The sequence below is a fragment of the Miniopterus schreibersii genome (genome assembly GCF_964146895.1).
Source record: "Miniopterus schreibersii genome assembly, chromosome: 7".
NCBI lineage: Eukaryota > Metazoa > Chordata > Mammalia > Chiroptera > Miniopteridae > Miniopterus > Miniopterus schreibersii.
The window spans coordinates 6,859,355-6,884,124 of NC_138108.1; the positions used below are offsets into that span (position 1 = coordinate 6,859,355).

At 43.4% G+C, this 24,770-nt stretch overlaps 1 protein-coding gene across 4 annotated transcripts in view; it reads right to left on the reverse strand.

Annotated features, from left to right (window-relative positions):
• RHBDD1 (rhomboid domain containing 1) overlaps positions 1-23,590 on the reverse strand; it is a 145,580-nt gene extending 121,990 nt beyond the window's left edge. For all 4 annotated transcript variants that reach the window (XM_081141908.1, XM_081141909.1, XM_081141911.1 and 1 more), the window contains exons 1-3: positions 23,503-23,590; positions 6,692-7,187; positions 5,413-5,545 (exon numbers count right to left, since the gene is read on the reverse strand). In XM_081141908.1, the coding sequence (XP_080998034.1) occupies positions 5,413-5,545; positions 6,692-7,124 (566 nt within the window). In that variant the 5' untranslated portion in view covers positions 7,125-7,187; positions 23,503-23,590. The remainder of the gene's footprint in view (positions 1-5,412; positions 5,546-6,691; positions 7,188-23,502) is intronic.
• Between the last annotated feature and the right edge of the window lie 1,180 nt (positions 23,591-24,770).

Below are 24,770 nucleotides of genomic sequence, written 5' to 3' on the forward strand. Positions count from 1 at the left end.
CTTGCAAAGGAAGGAAGGAGGAAATGTACCGGTGGACATCTGAGGAGTGCCAAAGAGAAATTCCCCCTGCTTCACAGTCTGCTCAGGGCAGTCTTGGAGTAGTGATTCAAACTGAACTCTTTAACAGACTCCGAAAACTGGTTTCCATGAACTAAAACGGGGTGAGCGTCAATTCTATACACATTTTTCATCCAAGCTTAAGAGAAAAATGCAACAGTCGCAGTAGATACAAAGAAAAAAGATGTGATTGTGTAATATAAACAGAAAACTAATGCTTCAGAAAATGCTCACCCTCGACAATAAACAAACAAATAAATGTTTTTATACATGCACACACATACATACATACACACACATGCACACCAAACAGCTTGGCAACATCACATACCTACTAAAAAAGTTTAGTTTTTTTAAATGTTTTTTTGTTTTGTTTTTGTTTTTTTAGAGAGGAAGGGAGGGGGAGAGAGAGAGACATTGATGTGAGAGCGAAACATCAATTGGCTGCCTCCTGGACGCCTCGTACTGGGGATTGAGCCCACAATCTGGGTCTGGGTCCTGAACAAGAATTGAACCAGGGACCTCTGGTGCATGGGACAATACCCAACCAACTGAGCCACACTGGCCAGGGTAATTCAACTTGGATGGTGTGGTAGGGAGAATATGATCCCCTCACACACCAAAACATAAAAAAGACATCCATGTCCTAATATCTGGAACTGGTGAATGCTACCTTATATGGCAAGGACTCTCCAAGTGTAGTTAAGGATCTTGAGGTGGGGAAATTATGTTGGACTACCAGGGTGAGTCCTAAATGCAATTACAAGGGTCTTCATAAGAGAGAGGCAGAGGAAGATTTGACACAGACAGGAGAGGAGAAGGCAATGTGACCTTGGAGGCAGAATAACCTTCTCTTCTACCATTGCTCAGTTTCATATCAGCACAGACATGCTCTGGACCATGTCACCAGTAAAACAAACTCCAGTACCCTGTCTTCTGACACCAGTTCCTAATCACACAGCTCTCTCAGTTTTCAAACTTGACAAAACCTCCACTCTTCATCCCTCCATTTGCCCACAGTCTATAGGCCTCTTCAGTTTCATTTCTTACGCTTCCCCATGGTCATCACTGGGACAATTGTCTCAACAGAGCCCACAAGTGAAATGGCCCAAAAGCTCATTGGCGCATCAGGCCCCTCCCCTGCCAGGGACCCTTCACAGCTGTGGGAGGGGTGCAAACACCACATTCACAGGGTCACATGTTTTTGTGAAATTTGTAAAAGTGGATATCTTAACCACAATCAGCTAAAACTGCTATCTCTTTCCACTCCCACTTCCTCTCTGTCACACTTCTTCCAGGGTCAGGTGGCACTGGGGTGGCCACAGATATGTTTAGGATTCAACTAAAGGGGAGCCAAATTGAAGACACATTAAGTTTGGGTTCAGTGGGGCTTATTTATTTGGTTCACAGTCATTTCAGTGCAGGGTTAGGTCACTGTTAAGTCACTAGTGTGCGGAAACGGCTTCCAGAAATAATCTTAACACCCTCGGTGCTTCCTGAGCTAACGGGAGGCACAGGGGTAGAAGTCTCATAGCTCTCTCGAGCATGCAACCATCATGCTGGAATCAGAACCCAGACTCTGGAACATTCAATCACACCAAGCATGCAAAAGTGTAAGTTCCCACACTACATAGTTAAAACAAAAATTCAGCAGAAGTGCTCTATCAGGGATATACTCCATAACATAGTGCATGAAATTATAAATGCACCATCAGCTTTCCCTTTCTTTTTTGAGAATCATAAAAAATAAACTTTATCATGATACCTATGTTTGTAGCTATCAAATGAAAATATTTTCAAATCATATCAAAAGCTGTAAACAGAATTAATAAATTCTTAGATTTTAATGGAGTGAATCATAAGAATATTAGTAATATTTCTTGTTGATATAGCACAAAGCATTGATGTCCATGAAGAAAACATAAATATCCTACTATGCCACTAAAAGTCACTGATGACAGATGAATCAATTCAAAAAACAGTCAAGAAACTGGAAAAGAAAGCTGCACAAGAAAGCTTGAAAAGTCCTGAAATTTTACAACTTGTCAGTAGAAATACCTTGATGGACGTTTCCCCAGATCTGACAACAATTCTAAGAATTTACATAAGTCAAGAAAGCTTTTCTAAATTCTCAATAATTAAAAAATTGACTCTGATGCGCCAAGCTACTCCCGCTACAGAAACACTGTTGCCAAATTAATGTCATATGAAGAGACCAGAGTATGCAGACAAAACCTGTGGGAGGAAATATTATACATCATGCCAGAGAGTTAATGTAATATTGTTTTTATGGATTTGGGAATGTTTATAGTATTTGTCAGCTCTTACAAATTTGTAAATTGTTGTGATTTCTTTTCTCACTTAAAGTGTTTACTTTTTTGTTTGTAGTTCTGTATTTCGTCCTTAAGGAGGCCCCACAAAATTAAGCAAGCTTCAAGCCTACAAAATTAGGATCTGCCCTCGACAGAACACTCACCTTGCCTTTGGCCATGAACTTCCAAGCCCAGGTTAACCCATACTGTAAATGTGGACGGAATGATAGACTAGGAAGTCATCCCTCACGACTCACCATGAAGTCACCAGCTCAGACAAGGGCCATGATCCTATTCCTAAACCGTGAGGAGGAAGGTTGCTGAGAACAACCTGTCTGCGTGCAGGGAAATGAGAAGAGCACGTGAGGCTCTTCTGAAAGAGGCAGCAAGTACTGTGCAAAGCGAAAGCACCTGCCAAGGAGCGAGCCCCGGGTCTTCACCATTTCCACCCTGCTGGCCACATCCACGCCCTCACGAAGGATGCCTAACGGCTGCTGTCTGGAGAGGTTCCCTCCATAAAACTAGGGGAAATTCCTAATTCCAGGGCTTTCACAGAACAGAGGTCCACCAAATGTTTGCTTGGCAGATTTCTGTCTCCCCAAGGGCAGCTCATTCCGCCCAACAATAAGGCAGGCTTTGTTCTGAAGGTTTACATCCTTCCCAATGAAAATGCTAACTGACAACCACCCCAAGACGGAAGATGGGAAGCCGAGGGCTCGGGTTCCCCTCCTCCAAGATCTACCTCAAAGGAACACTTGCTCTCAGGTTTCCTTGACCAGTGTCTAGTCCTCTCTGGACATGTGCATAAGCAGGCGCTGGCTACCAGAGGTCACTCACAGCAGTCAAATCTTAAAAACTGAAAGATTTATTCTTTCAAAACTCAAAGAAGAAATTTCATTTAATTCCCAGGTCCCTCCACGTAGAGTAAGCATATTACATAAAAATACAACCATGCCTTGTCCATGTAAAAAGGGGACCTTGAAAACATAAAATGCATGATGCAAGTCTTCAGAAATAGTTAGATGGGAATATGAAAGGCACTGCTATTCAGAGGGTTCATTATATAATAAAACTAAGTGCTACTGGGAGTGATTTTCATGTGAATGTTGGGTGTTGCTGTCACATACAAGTCTCTGGTCTACAGAGAAACAAGTCACATCATGCAAGTTAAGGAGCTATGAGTGACAAGGTAGAGAGAGGATAACAGGACCCTTTTTTCAAAGAAAACTTTGAAGATTTTGTTAAGCTTTCTTCCAGGAACTGTCACAAAAAAACAATACAGTTGCAAATGAGTGGTGCTTGGTGGCCACTCACTGCCTTCTCATAGGCCAGCTGGCCAGGGCTGCCTAGGATGGGAAATTAGACTTAAAGGACTCAAGGTTACTGGGCTGACATACAGCCCACGGAGAATATCCTCAAATGCAGAAGGACAGCCAATACAGTCACACAACCAAAAAGAAAAAAAAAAAAAGACTCCTGTCTGAAAAGAACAGCAGTCACTTCTTACACCTTTCTGAATCTGCCCAAATCTCCCCATTCCCAAACAGCGTCCAGGTCCCCGCAGTAAAAGTCAACAAACAAACCGTGGGCTTCCAGTTGCATTATACAGATTAAGAGAAGTGAAGCTCATGAAAGGGGAAAATAACACAATCCACCCCCTTTTTCTACACAGAAATCAGAGAAAGGGACCCAAGTGGAAAGCCCAGCAGCTCAGGCAGGAGCAGACAAGCTGCCAGGAGGCCTGAATCCTAAGTGGCGGGGTGTCTACCAGGAGCTGTGGGATGGGTCCCTTTACCTTCCTGAATGTCCTGTCCTCATCTGTAAAGCATTCAAAAACCTCAGTGATTCTCAAACTGTGTTCCTCGGGGCTCTGGGGTTCCATGGAGGCGCCTTTGTAGCAGACAGTGAGGCACGGGGGTAAGGCAAAGGGAATGGGGCCCCACGCTTCCTCTCAACCCAAAAGAGTGCAGAGTGGATCCATTTTATACATCAAGTTTGTAAGTAATGCCTTCTGTTTAAAGTGTCAACATGGAAACATTAAAACCTGTGAAGAATTTTTGTGTGAGTTTATTTGAGCCAAACAGTCGACAATTGCCAGGAAGCAAAGTCTCTATGGACTGAGAAAATGCTCCAGAGAATGGCAGTTTTGCACCTTATTTTACAGATTACAATGAAAAGAGAAGGCTCACATGGGTTACATGAAGTCCACTAGTGACAGCTCAGGGAGACAGGAGAAAGCAAGGTGGGAGAAACCTCTGGGGCGGGATGAAAGTAAAATGATAGACACATCTTTTGAGTAGGTGGGTGGGGGATAGTTAACAGTCAACAATTAACATGATAACAATAACAATGAGAAGACTGATGGTCTTTGCTTTGGTTCTGCCCTGAGTAGTCTGGAGAAAGGGGAGTTACCTTGACATTCCAAAGGAATGTTATCTTAGAAGCAAAAGACAATAGACAGGCTTGGTTAAGGTACTTAATTTTTTTCTGGGAAGATTCCAGCCTAGGACATGACTACCTGCCTGCCATAAACTGCTTTTAGTTAAAAAGTTATAATTTCAGACCATCCTTTGTGGTTACTTCAGGTCTCTGAGTTTGCAAGACCGCCACACAGGCCTCCCCTGAGTTTGTCAGATTAGCATGTGGCCCCTTTTCACATCTCAAATGGTTTATAAGCACTGGACCAACATACTTGTGATTTTTTTATACTTCTATTTATGTGGTTTCTATGTGCCTCTTTGGATAATTGTTGTTAGAATTAATGGATTGATGGGCTGGTTAATGTTGAACCTCAAATCTGTATATCAGGTTCTCTTTTTCCTACTCAAAATGGGAGGAAACCAGAACTGGGCTAATTCAAGTACACCAAAATCACACAGCTCAGTAGGCGGCAGGGTTCCAACTCGGGAACACCTGGCACTGATTCTATCCTTAGTGAAAGAATGAACTCACTGAAGGATCAGTTGCCTCATCATTACTCCAATTCCTTTCCCCACAATAGCCGCTTCTCCACTTGTGCTCTCTGAGAGTAAACAGCACTTACCCGGGACAGAGAAAGTAAATCGCCACAAGTTCTGCCCAACAAGCAAATCTGTTGGGTACAGAAAAGCCCAAAACGTTGATGAAGCCTCCAGGGTGATAATGGTTGTTAAGAACTTTCAAAGCAAACAAAACTCCTGAAAGAGAGGAAAGAGCACACAAATATCAACCATCTGGATGTGGAGATAACCACCGTTTACAAAGAAAGCCAGCTGGAAGGGAAAATGATTCTTCCACTACATCCAGCTCTTTGCTCTGAGAAGGACTTAAATTCTGTACAAGTCAACCCAGCTCTCAGCTGAAAGACCATGTTCAAAGTAATCATTCTTCGGATTTTCTTAACATAGGAGTTAATCCTGACTTTAGGGATGCTGCTAAACCCATGACACAAAGTGAGGGTGAAACACCAGCAACAGCACTAAACGCCACTGAATTGTACGCTTCAACACTGTTAATTTTATGTCATTTCTTCTGCTACAATTAGATGCACGAGGGTGCATCTTAGAAAGAGGGGGAAAGAGCAGGGGAAGTAAAGGGAAGGGTTAGGTTTCCTTCTGTTTCAGGACCATTTTCCTCCTCTCCTTCACATGCTAATGTTCAGGACACCTAATTAAGCCCTGCTGGCAATTTCAGTCCTATGCCATACACGTAAAAAAACCCAAAACTACTGAGAGTCAAAGGGAGAGGCAATGCAGCACATGGTTAAAGTCATGTAGCCTGGGTCCCAATCCCAGCTCACCACTTACTAGGTGTGTAACCTTGAGCAAGGTCCTTACTTCTCTGAGTCTTAGCTCCCTCATCTACAAAACCAAGACAAGGCCAGCTCCCTATGAACCTGCTATACGAGTCAAATAGCGTGCGTTACAGAGAGACTCACCTTGGCTCCTAAAACATGGTGAGCATGCCGTGGCAGGATGTGATGCACTTACTTTAATGAAGTTATTTAGAGGCACACTCATCTTTTTACACAACTCCCCATCACAGATGCACCCGTGGGTCCCTGGGCCCACCATGATGGAGTCAGTGCATAGTTCCAGTACTGCACTTCCTACAAAACTACCTTTGAGGAACCCTAGTCGAGACTGTCCAAGATCAATGGTGCAGAGCCAAATCGATGTCCCTCCTGTGCTCCAGCCAGCCCCCTCTCCAGAACACATCCCCCGCAGCCCCCAGCCCCTCGGAATTCACTTCCCTCACCGCCTGGGGACCCAGGCTTCCTGAAGGGACAGCAGCCACCCCCTTGCTGTCTCTATGAAGGTGCCTTGGAAACCTGTCCGCCTTACCTGAGAAGCCTACCGCGCAGCTCCTTTTGTAGCCCGGCTCACCCATGCATTCTGCCAGAGCAAATTCCAGGAGCAGGTACACCAGCCCCGTGAGGACGGAGAACGTGGTGATAATGCAGGCAAACCATCGGCTTCCTAGTCTTCTTTCCAGGTGGATTCCCTTCCACAGCATGGACACCATGTTGAAATACAGATGCCAGTCGTCTGCATGGTGAAAGGGGGAAAGCAGCAAGCGCTGCCAGTCTTTCTCCTGGTAACACTTCTCCACGCTAAGGCAGGAGCTATACAGCGGCTTCAGAGGGCTCAGGAAGAACCAGATGTTGACAGCCAGAGTCACCAGGGTGACAGGCGGAATATTGTTGATCCCGACGTGGAAGATTTGCGAAAGGAGCAGAAGAAGCCCAACGTTAAGGCCCCTTTGTCTCCGCTGCATGGTGGGATCTCAGCCCAGTGATGGGAATGTGTGGAATCCAAGGAGGTATACAGGCAGCTGAGCCTGAAACATAAAATGCAGTGCACAGGGAAATCCATCAGTGACGAATTAAGCAATGATAAGACATACTACTCACTGAAAGACGAGCTTCCACTATGTGTACCCCACCTCTCATCTATCGGCAGTACCAACTTTCAGTGTCTTCCAGAGTAACATCCAGGACGCTGGCTGACATCTTCTTTCATATTACACCCTAAAACAGGGACTTTTATCCCAAATCCCAGCGGGCAGGTTAAGGGGTGGGCATGCTTTCTCTGACAAACATGTCATGAAAATATGGCTTGTCTTCCTTTTGAGCAAACTCATAACCTAGTAAGAACAGCCTACAAAGATAGTACATAAATATGTGATAATGATTTCTACTCAGAATGCTGGTAAGAATTCTTCGCCCCCTTCATTTTTTCAAAGAAATATTCAATTGTGATATTTCAGATAATAGTCTGCTCCAAAGTGTTTAAACATTAACAAGCAAGTTTTAAAACGCAAGCATATATTATCTTCTATTACACGCTGGCAGGTATCCACTCTGGAATACTTTATTTTCACAAGAACTTCAGCTTTTAAACACCACCTACTAGGAACTAAATGCTGGATTGAAACACAGTCCGTTTTTAAGAAGCTCACATTCTAAGAAGCAAACCAACAAGGGCCACACAATGTTCTAAACATAGTGACAGATGGAACCCACAGCCTAGGCACATGCTTCAGCCTGGGGTAGTGATGCGCCTCTGGTCTCAAAAGGTGAACTGGAATTAGCAACAGAGAAGAGTTCCAGGGTCCAGCAGTCTGCTTCTCCGCCCCAGACCCTGGCTGGCATTGTACCTGGCTGCAGCTGGCAGCTGACAGGATGCAGAGGAAGGAACACTCCATGAGTTCTGAATCTAGGCCTCAAGATGATCTGCAGGCTTCTGTTCTCTCCTGAAACCCTCCCAAGCACACATGTGGACAAGTCCAGGGTAGCCAGTTACCCTGATGGTCTGGGCCACTGGCCAGCTAATGCCCAGAAGCAAAGCTGTCTAGTTGACCAGCAGCTGCCCACAGATGCATGAGTCCAGCTGAGCCCAGACTAATTTGCTGACCCACAGAACAGTGAGCCACATAAACATTACTTGACTTCACCGAGTTTTGGAATGGTTTGTTCACAGCAATTACTGACCAGTATGGAAGGTATTGCTTTGGTGAGGGACTGATTTATGCTCAGGGGAAGAAGCTAATGAAGGAAGAGACACAGGCTAAAGATGGAAGAGATCAGCAAAAAGAATCGAGTCCTTAAGGGGAAGAGCCTTGCTCATTACATTTATATCAGGTACAGACATGGGTCAGCACACAGATTAGGAGACAGGATGCCAAAAGTGCTCATCAAGGGGTTCTGTTTTCCCTGGGGATCTTCCTTGGCTCCCACCCAAATAAGAAACACATTCTGATACCCTACAGGTTCCCATTCAGAAGGCACATGGGAACATACATGGGCTTTGGAGAAAAAGGGGGCAGGATTTTCCTGCTTCCTAACCTTCTGACCTAGGGCAAATTACTTAAACTCTTAACTTCAATTTCTTCATTTAGGAATAATACCTCCCTCCCAGGATGACTGTGATATGTCTGGAACAACGTAGGTGCTGGATAAATGGCAGCTACTTTTTCATTATGATAAGGTAGCCTCATTTATGTGAAAATCTTTTGCAAATGGTAGCATCCTGATAATGCTCAAATGCACTCCCTACCCCTCCAAATGGATTATCAACATCACCCCCAAGAGAAATGCCCAAGGAAAAATTCTATGTGAGTGTGTATCTCATTATTAGCACAACCCAAGTTTCTTCATTGCTGTGGGCTTATTATTACAGCCTGTAGCATTTTCATGGACTAGAGAATCTAATAACATTGCAATTGCAAAGTTCCCAAATGATTTTTTTCACATTGGCCTTCTAAGTCAAGGGCCACTACTCTTGTCCAAGCCACCATCATAACTTGCCTGGATTACAACAAACTGCCTAACTGGATTCTCTGCTTCTCCTCTTACCCCCAACTGTTTCCTACCACTGCTCAGAGCAACACTGACAAAACTGCAGCTGGCTTATCGCTATAGCTGGAACGAAGACCAGACTCTGCACCATAACTAAGCACTGTGATTACTAGTGCCCTGCCCACCTCTCTGGTCTCATCTCACACTGGTCTCTGCCTTGGTCATGCTCCAGCCATACAAGGGTCCCACACCAGGGGCTCCAGGATTACAGCATAAACGGCCAAAGGCAGAACTGTCTTATCCATTTTGATCACCATTGGATACCCAGAGCCTAGCACAGTGACTGGCTTATAGTCAGTGCTTAGTGAGTATTTGCCCACTGACTCAAGATTAGGATTTAATACATCTTCATTATACAACAAACGAGACTGACTGCAAAGGTCTGAGTACCTATGAGATATTTATCTCTAAGAATATTTCCTGCAATTGTAGCAACCTTCCCAGAATGCTACACATACTATTCCACTTACCACTTTTAGTTCCAGAATAGTGTTTATAACATTTATCTCAACTTTACAGAAGTTAACCTCTGATCCATTTAAAACATAATAGGCTGCTTTGCCAGAAATATTTGATAAAAAAATGGCATTTTAATTATGTAGTAATACACACCAGACAGCTCTATATCAAGGTTGTGACAGAGAGAAATGGAAGACTTCTTGAAATATTGATAGGAAAATTAGCCATATTTACTTTTAATGAGAAATTAAAAATTTAACAGGTATGTAATAAGAAAAACTAAGTGGCTAGAACAAACAAAAGAAACTGAATTCATAACTCAGGAAACCAATGTGTCTCAAGGGGGAGAGAAAGGGATTTTATAAAAAGAGGAAAATAAACTAATTATGGTGATTTTCAATTCTACTTACAAAGCAGGACATATTTCATCATTATCATTTACTAGGGAGGTATATATCTCAACTTTCAGATTAAATGTTCAAGAACAATTTAGGGCACTAACTTGCAAGAATATACAACAGTTATAAATTATGTTTCCAATCTGGCATCTGATAGTAACCAAATTAATTTCCCAAGAAAGAAAGAACTACAGTCTTAATGGGAACCATCAAATGCTACTCTGAAAACAGCCTTCCATATCACTTAAAGTGCAGCAAATCCTACAATTATTCCCTGATATTTTTAAAAATTGTGTGTTTTTCTTTAAGACTCAAGAAAAGGTCAGTCACTACATATTTGAAATAGAGTAATACTATTGCCATCACTATTTTCATGCATTTGGTAAATTTCATGTAATAATAGTTCCATATATTTTAAAGTATATTCCCTAAAAAGTCACAGGGAGAGAGTAGGCTTGTTCGCCTCACTGGGCAAGTATTTATCAGAGGCCCACTATCACTCAGGCTCAGTACTTGGCTAATGCCTGACTTTCTAGATGCTTAAAGCTTTGGTTCTTTTAAAATTGAGATAGAAGTCACATACCATAAAATCCACTCTCTTGAAGTGTGTGATTCACTGTTTTTTAGAATATTCAAAAGGTTGTGAAATCAACACTAATTCCAGACCATTTTTAGTACCCCAAAATGAAACCCTGTATCCATTAGCAGTGGCTCCCCACTCTCCCCTCCCCCCAGCCCCTGGCAACCACTACTCTATTTCCTGTCTGTATGGATTTGCTTATTGTGAACATTTCATGTAAATAGAATCATACATTTGGCCTTTTGTGTCTGGCTGCTTTCATTTGCATAACGTTTTCAAGGTTCATCTGTGCTGTATCATGTATTAATAATAGTTCCTTTTTATGGTGAAATAACATTTCATTATTTAGAGGTGCCACACAGTACTTGTCCATAGCTCAGATGATGGATATCTGGGTCGTTTCCACTTTTGGCTGTACTGAATAATGCTATGAGCATCCATGCACAACTTTCTTATAGGAACACAGATGTTTTCAGTTCTCTTGGGCACATACCTAGGAGTAGAATTGCTGGGTCCTATGGTAACTCTATGTTCAACTTTTTGAGGAATTGCCCAACTGTTTTCCAAATTTCTGCACTATTTTACAATCCCTCCAGCAGTGTAAGAGGGTTCGAATTTCTCCACATCTTCAACAATACTTGTTTTTATCCAGTTTTTAATTAGAGCGATCCTAGTGGATGTGAAGTGGCACTGATTTACATTTCCCTAATGACAACTGATGAGCAAATGGTTAAATTTTCATTATTTAAAACTTAGTATAGACACACATGCTCACAGGTACACAGAACCATACAGACAAGCGTTTGCTCTCTCTCTCTTTCTTTCTCTTACAGAAATAGTTTAACAAGCTCAGGTCAAAAGAATGCTTTAGGAAAGAAAAATAAAGTACAAAGAGATCGTCCAGGTTAACCTACAAGGATGTTAGCACTGCCTTCCCCCTGTGATGTGGTGTTGAGTATGAATGGGAATGTAGTTCAATGCAGGGGCCGGGCTTAGACCAACACCTTCAACTACAGATATTGCAACTCGTTTTCAGAAACAGAGGGCTGGTGTGCTTTATTGTTTCAAACAAAGCAAATACGCTATGGAAATAGCAGACTCTCGATGCTAAACACAAAAACTTCCTCTGCTTTTTAAATAACAAGAGCTGGACAACAAATTAGTGCATCAAAAATACCACGTGAACTTGGTCAAAATATACACAAAATACTAGATGTTCTTCTCTCTCTCATTGTTTCTAGACGGTCTACTCTCTCTAGGAATGAAATGAACTAACTGGACCACTCCTTTTTCCTGGAACCCTCTCAGCAATCTTATCATTCATGGCTTTCCATTCCAAACATAAGAAATTATTTTCTCAGCTCATTACTCTAGGACCAATAGATGAGAACTTTTTAATCCAGCACAATAATAAAAAATTCCTCAGTTCTTCCAATAAAACTTCTCAGGATAATTTTATTTTTCCTAGAAGGCATTAGCTTCTTTAGGCTCCAAAGGACCCTAACTACAAAATGCAAGTTTTTGAAAATAAGAAAACTGCAGAGTATAATATGAATTTGCACTTAACGAACAACAAGGATTTATTAACGGAAGACTTCAAAGTACAATGTGTTTCCTCTTTTCTATTACATGAAATCACTTCAAAAAGCTTCCACAGCTTACATGAAATACATACTTATGTGCAATACAGAGTTGTGTGTATAACATGTAAATTATGATTTTAAAACTTAACATTTAAATATTAAATGCAATAGCTTCACATAACTACACCATGTTCAATTTACCACAATACATTACTACCTGAGTTGATTAGTCAATAAGGAGTCCTGTGGGTGCAGGGTGGAATCTCCATCTAAGGACAACAAGAGGCCCTGTGCTCGTGGAAGACAATCGAATGAATGAAAACTGACTTCATGAATAAAAAATGAAAACTGGAATCCAATTATGTGAAGAAGGTAACGGGAATCTATCTTTATGAATATTGTGCCACTCTCAGTAATTACATTCCAGCATCTATTCACAGAACTATCTACAACTGGGACTCTGTTCCAAGAGAAATTGGGATTGAGAGCATTTTCCCCTTCTGAGGATTGCTGAGGTCTCCATTTATACGATAGTTCTCCACACTCATACATTTACTTCATTGTTATAACCACATAAGAAATTGCCTTATTTGGCTCGACATAACCATTAACTATCTCCCTAATGTCAACCGGCTAAATCTCTCTGACTTTAAACTACCAGGCCTAGAATTTTTAAGACACAAGACTTCTTTTATTCCCTCATATACCATCTCCCCAAATGAAAACAAACAATTTTCCTTACCTTAGTGGGACACTGTCCAATGATCCTTTGTAATAGCCTGCCTTAGGTCAATGCTATCATGTGGAAGGCAGAATGCCTGACCTTTGGTGATTTAGGATTTAAGACCACTAAACAAGAGAGGTAAAAGAATGTTCCAGATAAGCAAGCAACCATCAGTATGGGCATATGTTACGTGGTGACAGACCCCACCAAAGACCATGCCCTATCACCTGACAGTCTACCCCTAGACTACTTTATACAAAGCCTGACTTGATTTGATTTAAATACAATATCATCATGTCATCCCCTGCCCTCGATCCGCCATGCTTTCTCACCTATAACAGCTTTCTGTACTCTATCACCATGAGACTGAACAGTGCCATGGTTAACAGAGTAGACTATGGAGCCAAATGGCCTGGGTTCAAATATGGCTGAATTGCTTGGAATTGGATAACCTTGGGAAAGTTCTCAATCAATCTATGCCTAAGTGTCCTCATTTATAAAACAGATGCTAAATAATAATAAACCTGCTTCAAGGAGTTGATGAGTCAATATATGTAAAACATACACAGCAATACCTGAAAGATAATAAGCACTGTATAAGTATTAGCTGATATTAAATCTTTATCATCTGATCAACTTCAGGTCTTTCAGCCTAGGATCCACAGTCTTATTTTATATACCTTCTTTAATAATAACAAATATTTATGAAATTATTTCTAGTTTACAAAGGAGTTATGTGTAGTTTGTTTCATTTAATTCTCACAATCCTGTGAAGACTATATTAGTTCCATGTTATCTACTAGCTGGTCTACACAGCACTTGCCTGTCTTGCCACCCATCCTGAAGGATGCTCTATGGAGTTACCCATGTGACAAGTAGCTCAGCCCTGGGTACTTTCTGGGGATGTTCAAATTTCAGCCTGCAGCTTTCTCTGTCCAAGGTGCTTAACTAAGTGTGGCCACCTCCTCAGATGGGCAGTCACATGGGGAGCTCTTACCAGCAAAGGTCACCAAAGTGAACTTCACGCACATCCCATAGCTTATATAAGTCTGACCATTGCAACTACCCCATTCGGTGGAAATCCTTTCAGGAGTTTTGGTGTGGAACCGTAAACGAGAGACTGGAATTTCATGTTCCTCATATAAAGAAACCAAGACGACAATGCTTCTGAGCTGGACTACGAGGACTCAGATGCAGTGATTCCCAACAGATGGTGCTGCTTATCTGCAGAGCCCTTAACCTTCTGTCTGCCATAGCTGCAGACCTTGCTGCCAGTGCCTGTGCCTGTGAGGGCCCCGCAGTCCTGCTGTCCATCACTCAGGAAAGCCAACGGCTGTACTCCCACGGCATGTAACAAGTGTCTAACGTGGTTAAATAAAAGTCTTTTTAAATTTGCAGCTGTGATCAAGAGGCAGGCCAGAAATAGTTCAAAGTTCTATTTCAGAAACAGTATTTTTTAACTTAAGACACCAAACTACGAACCCTTCAACAAGATGTTACCTACTTTCTTTCACATACACGCTTCTTGGAGAGTACACTCAAATTTGAGAGAAATGTTTAAGTACTAAAAGGGCCTAAAACAATGTCTCACTTTTAGTTGAACCTCTACTGGTAAAACACTGTATAAAATTTAATTAAAACTAATATAAGTAATAATAAGTAAGGAAAAAGTGATTAAAAGTGTAAAGATTTCAGTACTTACTGTTTAGCAAAGGGCTTCCTTTTATAAAAATATCTTACCAAAGATTCAAGCATAACAATACATTTTAAGTTAGATACTGCTTTTGGCAATAATGAAACCCACTGAAATACAATGTCTATTGTATTTAGAAAAAAATTATTAGAAAAAAAATTATTACAAGGGGAGAATTACTTTCTTAAGATTTCAAATGCAGTAAACAAATATTTTAAAGTAAAACTCCTAGAAAACAAATCAATGTGAAGAAATTCTGGGACATAAACAGCAAAGTTGCCAAGGGCAGAAGGGCATGTTGGCAAGGTTGGGAAAAGTGGGTAAGACTTGTATAGCCCAGAAATATGCAGACAGTTTCCATCTTCCCCCAAGTACCCAAAATAACATGCCATCTAATTAAAAACAGTGCTTACTATGCAAACACAGGTTCACATGAGTCCCCAGCCACTGGTCCCCTGACTGTGCAACCCACTTCCAACCACTGCATGCAGAGATTTTATTAAAATTTATTTTGTACACACAAAAATTACTGAGGCAGAAGTAGGATGGTAGCTATGAAAAGAGAAGTTTAGCCCGGCCGGATGTGGCTCAGCAGCTGAGCATCGACCTAGGATCCAGGTTACAGGCTCGATCCCCAGTCGGGGGCATGCAGGAGGCAGCCGATCAATGACTCTCTCATCATTGATATTTCTCTCTCTCTTTCTCCCTCTCCCTTCCTCTCTCTGAAATAAAGATATTTTAAAAATAAAAAAGAGTTTAAATTTTTAAATTAAATACAGGAACGTGGTTTTAAATGATACAATCACCTATTCTAAGGCACAGAAATACCTTCCCACGGCACTGAACGGAATCACTGGAAGAAGCAGTCAAATGGTGAGTTTAGGAATGCCTGTGTCCCATTCTAACAGAGCTGGCTCTACCGTTGGCAGAGGGTGTGCAGGAGGGAGGACGGCCTGCACCCGGGAGCCGCTGCTTATTAGCCTATTGACCCACTTCCCCTCCGTGTGTACCACCACCATTCCATTCTTTAGCCAAACTCACCAAAGTCAGAGGCTCTCATCACTCAGATATTAAAAATACCACATGCTCTGAACTTCCTCACACAAACTGGAATAAGAAGGGACACATTCTCTAAGCCTACTGAATACACCCCTATTTTTATGTCTTCTCTACCGAAAGTCATTTTGCTTCCTTCACATGGAACTTAAAAACAAGATTCATTTAATTCAGGGCATTTGTTTACTTAACTATACATCCTAAATATGCCAAGGTTTCCTGTCTGATGGCAATTACTCAATGACACAGACATTTGTGTTTGGCAGGATGCTTTTAGTAAGAGAATTCAGTGTGATATTCACTTTGAGTATAACAATTTCATCAGAGTCGTACAAAGTGAAAATAAGGCCCCGAGATCAGAGGCTCTGACAATGCATGCAGCTCAGTGGACACACTGCATTTACATGCACTGTGCGTGTTTCACACCTAGACAGCACACAAGGTCAAACCACTGACTGTCAGTTACAATAAGCTTCCAAACTTCTGGTCAATTACCTGCTTAATAATAAAAGACAAGGCTATGACATCATTACAGCTATAATTAATTTACACAGATCAGCTTCCTGTTAATCAAATACATCTTTAAAAGCATTTTATTATTTTTCACCTAGAAACCAACACTCAGCTTTGTTCAATGAAAAAAGCAACCTTGCTGGATTCGACATGAAAAGCTGCCAGGCTGCTCTGACGCATACAGGACACGGACTTCACAGAGCACACGGCTGCAATACAGGGGCTGTTGCCACCTTCACAGCAAAGAGAGGCACAGATGATGGGTAATGCAACACATCTGAACAGTTTCCGAACATAAAGAAGTTGTCAGGCAGCTGGGGTAAAGAGAGAGGCTCCAGGAAAAGAAATGTCCGGGTACTTTTTGTCAAAATGATACATAGGGTCAGCAATGCTGACATAAGGAGTATAGGACAGTAGTTGAGGGCATGGTCTTTGGTAAGATCTCTACGATGCACCAGCTATGTGACCTTGGGAAAGTCATGTAACTGCCATTTCTCACCTGTAAAATGAAATAATGCAGGCTCATTTGGTATTGTGAGCATTAAATGAGATTATACTGAGATTTTATATATATATATATATATATATATATATATACACACACACACACACACACACACACACAAATATATAATCATAAACTGGGAAATGAGTGTTTTTAATCCACATAAACAAATAAATTAAGACATTAAAAATTTTAAATAGCTTTAAAGTGTTTTTCTAAGTTAGTTACCAATAAGCATTTTCTGGGCTTTCTATGATTCCACTTTTTTTAAATCCTCACCCAAGGGCATGTCTTTTTTTTAACTCTGAGAGAGGAAGGGGGGAGAGAGAAACATCAATGTGAGAGAGAATTATCAGTTGCCTTCCACAAGTGCCCAGACCAGGGATTGAATCCACAACGTAGGTATGTGCCCTGACTAGGAATCGAACCCACAACCTTTTAGTGTTGAGGACAATGCTCCAACCAGCCAGCCGGCCAGGGCTATGATCCCAAATTTTTAAACTGCTTCATGTGGTTCAATTACACACACTTTTTTTTTTTTTAAACAATACAACGGGGTATGTGAAAGACACATGAAAGTAGAAATGATTTTCTAATTACAATAAATTTTATAATAAAATGTCAAACCAGAGTTTCTGTCAAAATTATCTTGAAATTATCACTCCATTTGAGAATTTAATGAGTCTCCATTTTAGGATTAAAAAAATCTCAATATGTCAGATGGCAAAATTTTTATTTTCCCCCTCCTTTTTAAAGCGTTACTGTCCTAACAGAAATGATTAGATTATCTTTATACATGAAAAATGAAGCTACTGGCTTTTGTCCATAGTCCTGACTTCTGCTCCACAGCGAGGTGAATTAGTGCCAGTTTCGATTCTGATCCATCACCACGTATGATTTCCAATATCAATCATGAGCCAGTTCCTTCTCTCACAGACTACAAACTTTAGTGTAATGAGGGCTCATTAAAGTTCTTCGACTGACAGCCCATCAGACGCAGGTCCTTAAACCAGCAGACACAGGGAGCAGCAACACCAACATCCCACCCTCTCTCCCTTCAAGGGGATTTAAGTAATTCCACTCTCCTGTTTGCTCCAAGCCAGATTTCTTTGTTTGTCTACCTAAAATCAATGAAAAAGTGATAGCCATCACACCCCTTAAATTAATGTGTGTAAGGGTTGTTAGTGAATTATTTATGTAACCGAAATCTTTCCAGCATAAGAACTAGTCAAAGGGTGGGGTGGGAGAGAATGCCAGGCTCCAGAGATGTTGTTTATGCTCCCAGAAAGCACACAGGATGTCCACTAATTACTAGGTGGTAGGGACAGTTTGGGGTTTTTTGACTGCCCAGCATCAATACCTCATTCTTTCAGTAACAGGAATCTGCCTCCCACCCCCACTGGATGTGGTCCCGGGGGACCAGCAATCAAGAGTGCCGGTGACCAGAGATGGAATAACAACTCTCTCCCTGGAACCTAAAACTTGTGTAGAGACACTAAGACCAAGGACTCCTGGAGCTGACACTCAGAGCATTAACTTAAAGAATTTTCTAGATCTACCAAGTCTACACAAACCTTGAGAGCTCACCAAGCTGCTGCCCTGTACCAAAGCCTGGTGGTTTGGTGTTTCTGTCGATTCTCTGAGATCACCTACACACTTCCAATGTCTTGCTCTTGAATAAATTACTAGGATAAACTAGTTAGCCTAGTTTTTGTTGCTTGCAAAGAGCCCTATCCAGATTTGCCAAGGGCTAGCAAGCAAGTCCTAGTTTACTTCAAGCATCACCAGCTCTCATTTTCTACTGAGTACAACACTCTAGCCCATAGAAGAACCCAAACATGGAGGGTTTATAAGCAGTATCTCAAAGGTCTACTACAGGAATGCCCTAGAAAGAAAAGAGTGCGAGAGTAATTTCTGCATAACTAAGGCAAAGTCCTCTCAAAGTCATATACTTAGTGCATGAACTTGGACACTGGATGAAGAGTGTTATTTCAAAAGGAAAAGCTGATGGTCTAAAATTGTATTCTATTTATATATGGTTTATGTTTCTAAAGAAACTTCTAATTATTGAAGTGATTTTCAAAATATTGCAGGCCCAGCTTTGCTCTCCACTGAAAATTAAGACTACCACTTGATGTTATAGCATGTTATCACTTGATGAAAACTTCTGAGTAAAACTTTCAGACAATGAGTCAATTAGATTCATCTACTCAAAAGAAAAGAAATACGAGAAAAAAGAAAAAAAAAAAGAATGAGAGCCTCTTGGATCTCACAGCCTTCAGGGAGGATTATGGGTATTCCGCATGCTTTTCTTGCTTTTCTTTGGAAAGGCTTCTTCATCTTTCACCATTACGCAACTCATAGACATAAATCATCACCTCTCTCCCCTATATATTATTTATATAAAATTGCAGTCATTGTAATATGTATATAAATGTCATTCATAACTGTCCTGAAATTGTGACTTTGAGTTAAAAATGCATAAGCAAGTTAACACCATGGAGAAACAGCTGTTGCGGCAATGACAGCACTCCTGGAGCTGAAGCCAGATTGGCGGTCAAATCTGGATGCCATCCCTTGCTAGTACGTGACCTCGGGCAAATCATATAATCAATCCTGCTGCACTTCTTCATCCGTAGATGAGAAAACTGTCACTTACTCCCTGGAGTCATTAAAGAATAAACGAAACAGCACATTATGTGAAAGCACGCAGCACACCCCCAGTTTGTTTTCCATTCTCTCTCCCTCTCCATAAAGTAACGAGCCTTTCCCCTCATAGAATGAAGCTTTATTGGTTCATAACTATTATGTGCATGTAACCCGTCCAAGGAAGTAGATGGTAACTAACACCAACATGGAAACCTGGGCACATGCACGGTTAGCTGGTGATCATCTAGATCCCAGGGGGCTCTTGCATGCTATCTACTGCTTCCCAGAAATTTGACACATTTCCCTTTCTGAATACAGCCAAAATTATCCACAGGCTTTGAAAGATCACCATCATGACGCTGCGTGGAGCAGCTGGTGGAGTCACAGGGACTCCCCTCCCCCACACTCCAGCTGCCACCAGGAAAGCCTCAATGTGTGAAAAAAGACAATGCAGTGTTACTACTGCTATAACAACCGAATACTTAGCATTTGAAATTATTTTTCTTATGAAAGCTCACTATTAACTACAAATTAACTCAAAGAAAAACCCCTTGCCATATAAATGCAAGCCAGCTACTTTCACACAACAAAAAACCTAGAGGCAGTAAACACAAGTAATGTATTTCCATTGACTCCCTGTTTCTTTTTCCTTGAGTCATTTGTAATGCTAAACAACAGCCAGTTAAAATATTAAACAGCTTTAACAGTGGTACAGCTGTCTGGCTTTGTGGGACTAAAAAACAGTTTAGATGATTTCTCAAAAAATGTGCATAGATGCCTCTGTTTCTGTAAAATATGGTGGGCCTGCTGGCTGGGTTTGTAAATAACCAGTCTTCTGCATGAGAAGCTATACTACCTGCTTAACGTTGCTGAAAACCTTGGGCACTGTCTTCAGAACACATCTGTGACTCCCACTCCCAAGAATTCTTACTGCCATGGCTTTTGTAGGTAGAGCTCATCTCCTAAGGATTTCTGTTCCACATACGGAGAGTTTCACTCCCAGCGTCCTGGACGCACAGGTTCCAGGGACATGCCTCATGTGTGCCCCTGCAGACACACTGTCCTTTCGGTAAAGCCTCTCAGCTCCTGAGCACCTCAGCCCAGATTCTGCTCCCTGCTAAAAGTTTTGAGGCCCACTGCTTAGGTGACTACAACTGCAGCATAAAGAGAAATCTTTCAAAAGCATCGTTTCTATCTTATAAAAGAATGCTTACATATACATGCACATATCTAACTTTAACCGAATGTAGAGATTTATCCCTATTCCCGTATTACAAGTAAATTATGACCTGGTATGGCTCCTTTCAAGTATTTTCCATGCTCATATATTTATATATAACATACACACACACACACACACAAATATGTTTTTATCACTTTTTAAAAAATGGAACATAAAAATTTTCACTTTGCTATCATCAAGCATCCATATTGAAAAAGAATAACTATTTCAGAGCTAGCAGTATTTTCTTATACTTCAGTGCATGTTTTTAGTGAGGTCTCATCTCCTCTGACATACTGTCCCCTTCTATAACTAACTGTCTCCATTAACTAACTGAAGACACTTAAATTATTAGTCACCGCCTGACCTTCACCTTCCAGTAAGTACCCCAAAAAAGCTTGTGGAAGTTGCTCTGTGTGGTGATAAAACGGAAGGTAGTGTTTTTCTACCAGGTGTAGTTTTAACTTTCTCCAAGTGTTTGCTTTCTCTGGTTCACAATAATGTGAAAACTTTGACTTCTCACTTCACCATCTTTGATCGTTTAAAAAGAAAAGCAGTGCAGTTAGGTAATAACAAAACTACTTGATTCATAAGGAAGAAATGAATGAGATCAAGTTAGATTTGAGGTGGTAACTACCGTTTTCCACTGTCCACCATGCTATAGTGGTTGAGCCTCCATGCCTAACACCGGGGGACGTGTTTTGCACTTGACTTTACTGTATTCAGTGTCCTGAGGCAATCACACACCATGGCTCCTGTCTTACAGAAGAGGAATTAAGGTTGGGAGGGTGTTAACTTGTCTAACGAACACAATCAGTAAGTAGCAGAGGCAGGGTTCAAAGCAGAGTCTTCCTGACCCCCAACCACAGCTATAGTCCTGCCACTCTGAGACAGAAAACAAGAAAAACCTGGGCCATTGGAAAATGGATGCTTTATAATGTGACTCCTGTTTACCTGAAAACTCTCTCACCCACAATATCCAGGAGCCATGGCACGGCCTTGGGAGCAGAGCGCTCTAACCCAAGCCTGCTGTTTAGGCCACAGTGTGGCACTGACCCTTCTCAACCCTGGATGAGTCTAGGCTTTAGGGCAGTTGCTTCAAATCCTGAGTATTTCTCTTTCTCCCCCGACAGTGTCCCCTTGCAAAGGGCAGGGAAAAGTTGTGAGTAAACACTGCAACCGATGATCTGAAAAAAAAAAAAAACACAAGTGGCAGCACTGCTACCTTAAGTCCTGCAATGCTTCCAGAGAAGGAAGGAACGGAGAATGGGTATGAGGCGGCCTTCTCTGCTATCGGAGCTGTATGGTATGACAAGTGGGGAGGGAAGACGGATAGAAACACCTCCAGCCTTGTCTCACGCCTGCAAGTCACTGCTCCATAATACTTCTCAGCTCTAGGGCGAATCTCCGCTCAGCCCACCCTACTTTCTTTACCAAACTCTGGGTCAAAAGAAGACATAATTAAGTTGAAGAGACCAGAATCCCCAAAATTTAAAAAGTACCCTTTAACACGATTGCTGATGCGATTCTTTAAAAAATCATCCGGCCACAACAGCGCTGGTATTAGGGAGTAAGCATTGCTCTATCTTTTCACTGAGTATCCTGCCTCCAATAAACCACCTTGACTCTGTAGACTATTACTGGGAAGCCAGAAATAAACAAATAAAATGTCTTTTAAGCAGTGGTCACAATATCCTGCACTACGACTCATATCTAACCCAAGGAAGAATCCTTCCACCAGTCTATTTATGGATTTCATATAGTCATAACAGTTATTAAGTGACAGCTCATCTTTGAGTGCTTTCTACGTATGCCATTGTTAAACACTTTTCCTGCACTTTCACACGGAATAGTTACAGTCCTATTAAGTTACCTATAAGTAACTGGTCCAAGATCCTACACCTAGGAAAGGCCTCATTCACCCGGATCCATGCCACTCAGTAAAACTCCGGGCTGGCTCCTACATGGCTGACCTTCATGAACACGATGCCTGTCCTTCCCAAACTTCAGCACCCAGGGGCACCGGGATCAACTGGAAGGCTTGTTGAAAGATATGTGATTCAGGAAGTCCCCAAAATTTGCATTTCCAAAAAGTTCCAGGGGTGACGCGAGGCCAGGAGGCCAGTCGTCCTGGGGCAATTCAGGAACCCAACGCAGGGCTCCTCTTGGTAAGATTCCCTCTTTCCCAAGCCCTGCCGTGCCAACAGCAAATGCAGTCTTTCAAGTTTATTGAACTAGCAAAAAACTGACATGTAAGTTTGAGACATGAGACAGACTTTTAAGAAGACATTAAGATGGGGGGGGAGTTCAGCCGTCGCCGAGGGCACTGCAAAGGGACCTACACGTGCACACGGGCGCCCCAGCGATGCTCTCCGACAGCGCGCGGAGCCTTGGAGGGGGGCGGCGACCCGGCTCTGGAGAGGCTTCTAAGGTCTGGGCAGAAAGGGGTTAAATTCCCGAGGCTGGATTTCCGGTCTCCCGTTAAGAGAAATACCACGGTCCGGCGGGGGTGCGCGCCACCCCGCTAGCTAATTCCGAGAACAGAGAGTTCCGGTCGGAGGAGCCCCTGAAAGTGAAAGCTGCGGCTGCGGCCGCCCGGTCGCGGTCAACTCCGCCTTTCAAAGGCGACCCCCGAACACCCCGGAGCCGCCGCGTCCGGAGGGCCTGGGCGGGGGGCGCCCAGGGAACGCCCGCGGCGACGGGCGAGGATCGACCGGCTAGGGCCGCGCTCGGAGGCGCCCTCCGCGACCTCGTACCCCGAGGGTGCCTAGGAATCGCGGGGGCCCCCAGCCGCCCAGGCCTCCGTCCCCACCGCGCCCCGGCCCCTGGGGGACGCCGACGGCCGCCCCGCAGCCCGCGCCACGACCCTGGAAAAGTCGAAAAAAGCCGCGCAAACCAGACGCGGGAACTCACGCTCTCTACGGTCCGCTTGCGTCCTCACGTCTCCCACGCGCTCGCGTGCGTGCGTCATCACGCACGGGCGTCGCTCCCCGGCGCTCGTCGTCCGCGCGGCCTGCCCGGCGCGAGGGTGAGAGTGGGCGACGTCGCGACGCCTCCGGGGCGGCCCTGGTGGGGCGGGGCAGGGCCGTGGAGCGGGCCCGCGGGCGGCGGCGCGGGCGCGAGACCTCCGGGCGGCGGGGGGCGGCGGGGGGTGGCTCCGAGGGCACCGAGGGGAGTGGACGCTGGGCTCGTCCTGCGACTCCGCGCGGGACGTGGACGTTGTCTTCCCCCTTCACGGCGCGGAAAGCCGAAGCGGACGAGCGGCCTGCTGGAGGGACCAGGCGCGCAGGCGGCGGCGAGGGGCCCCGTGGCGCCGGCGGCCAGGCCGTCCCGGGCCCGGCCTCCCGCAGGCCCCGACCTGCTGCGAGGAGCCGGCTGCGGCCGGGGCCGCCGGGCGAGCGGCGCTGGGCCTCGCCGGGCCGGCTGCGGAGGGCGCAGGCGCGTCGGGGCGGAACCAGCGCTACCAAGTCCGCCTCGCAGCGGGGCCGGGCTGCGCTTCCCACTGCCCGCAGCTCGGCCGAGGCCGCGTTTCTCAGCCTCTCTGCCCACGCGAGGGCTCGGGTGCTAAGGATTTCAGTTAACTCACCGCCTGAAGCCTTTTTAAGTAAGGGCTCAGCTGCTGTTCTGGAACAAGGCTTATGTTCAGTAGTGGGAGGCGGGTGAAGTTAAAGGCTGCGATGCTGTGCTTCTTTCAGACAGTAGGAGGAAACTTTCTTACAGTTTGGTACAGAACTTTCTAGTAACGAGGCGCTAAGATAGGCCTTTTGCAAGGAGGAATCCAAATGCAGGTGGTTTTAGGTTGCTCTATTTACTGGAGGTCGTGACAGCTGTGTTTGGCTAGTATACTTAAAAACTGCCTAAATCAGGAGAGTTTTGATTACCTTTTGTTTTTGTGTATTGCAAGAACGCTTTATAGGAATTTATTTTGGAATTTGAAATTTAAGTGAAAAATCGGGCTCATGCACAGGATATATATAGCAGGCTCTCGAGTGATAGAGAAGGTTCTTAGCAATTTGCAAGGGTATGTTCCTTGAGCCTTACAAGTTATCCCTTCTAACAACAGTGTGCTGATCAGAAAGCTTCGTTGACCAGGAGAAACTGCATTCCTGGAAATAGAAATTCAGCTGAACAGGATTGGGGCGGGGGTGTGAACTGCCTATAGAATTATATTCTGTGTTTCC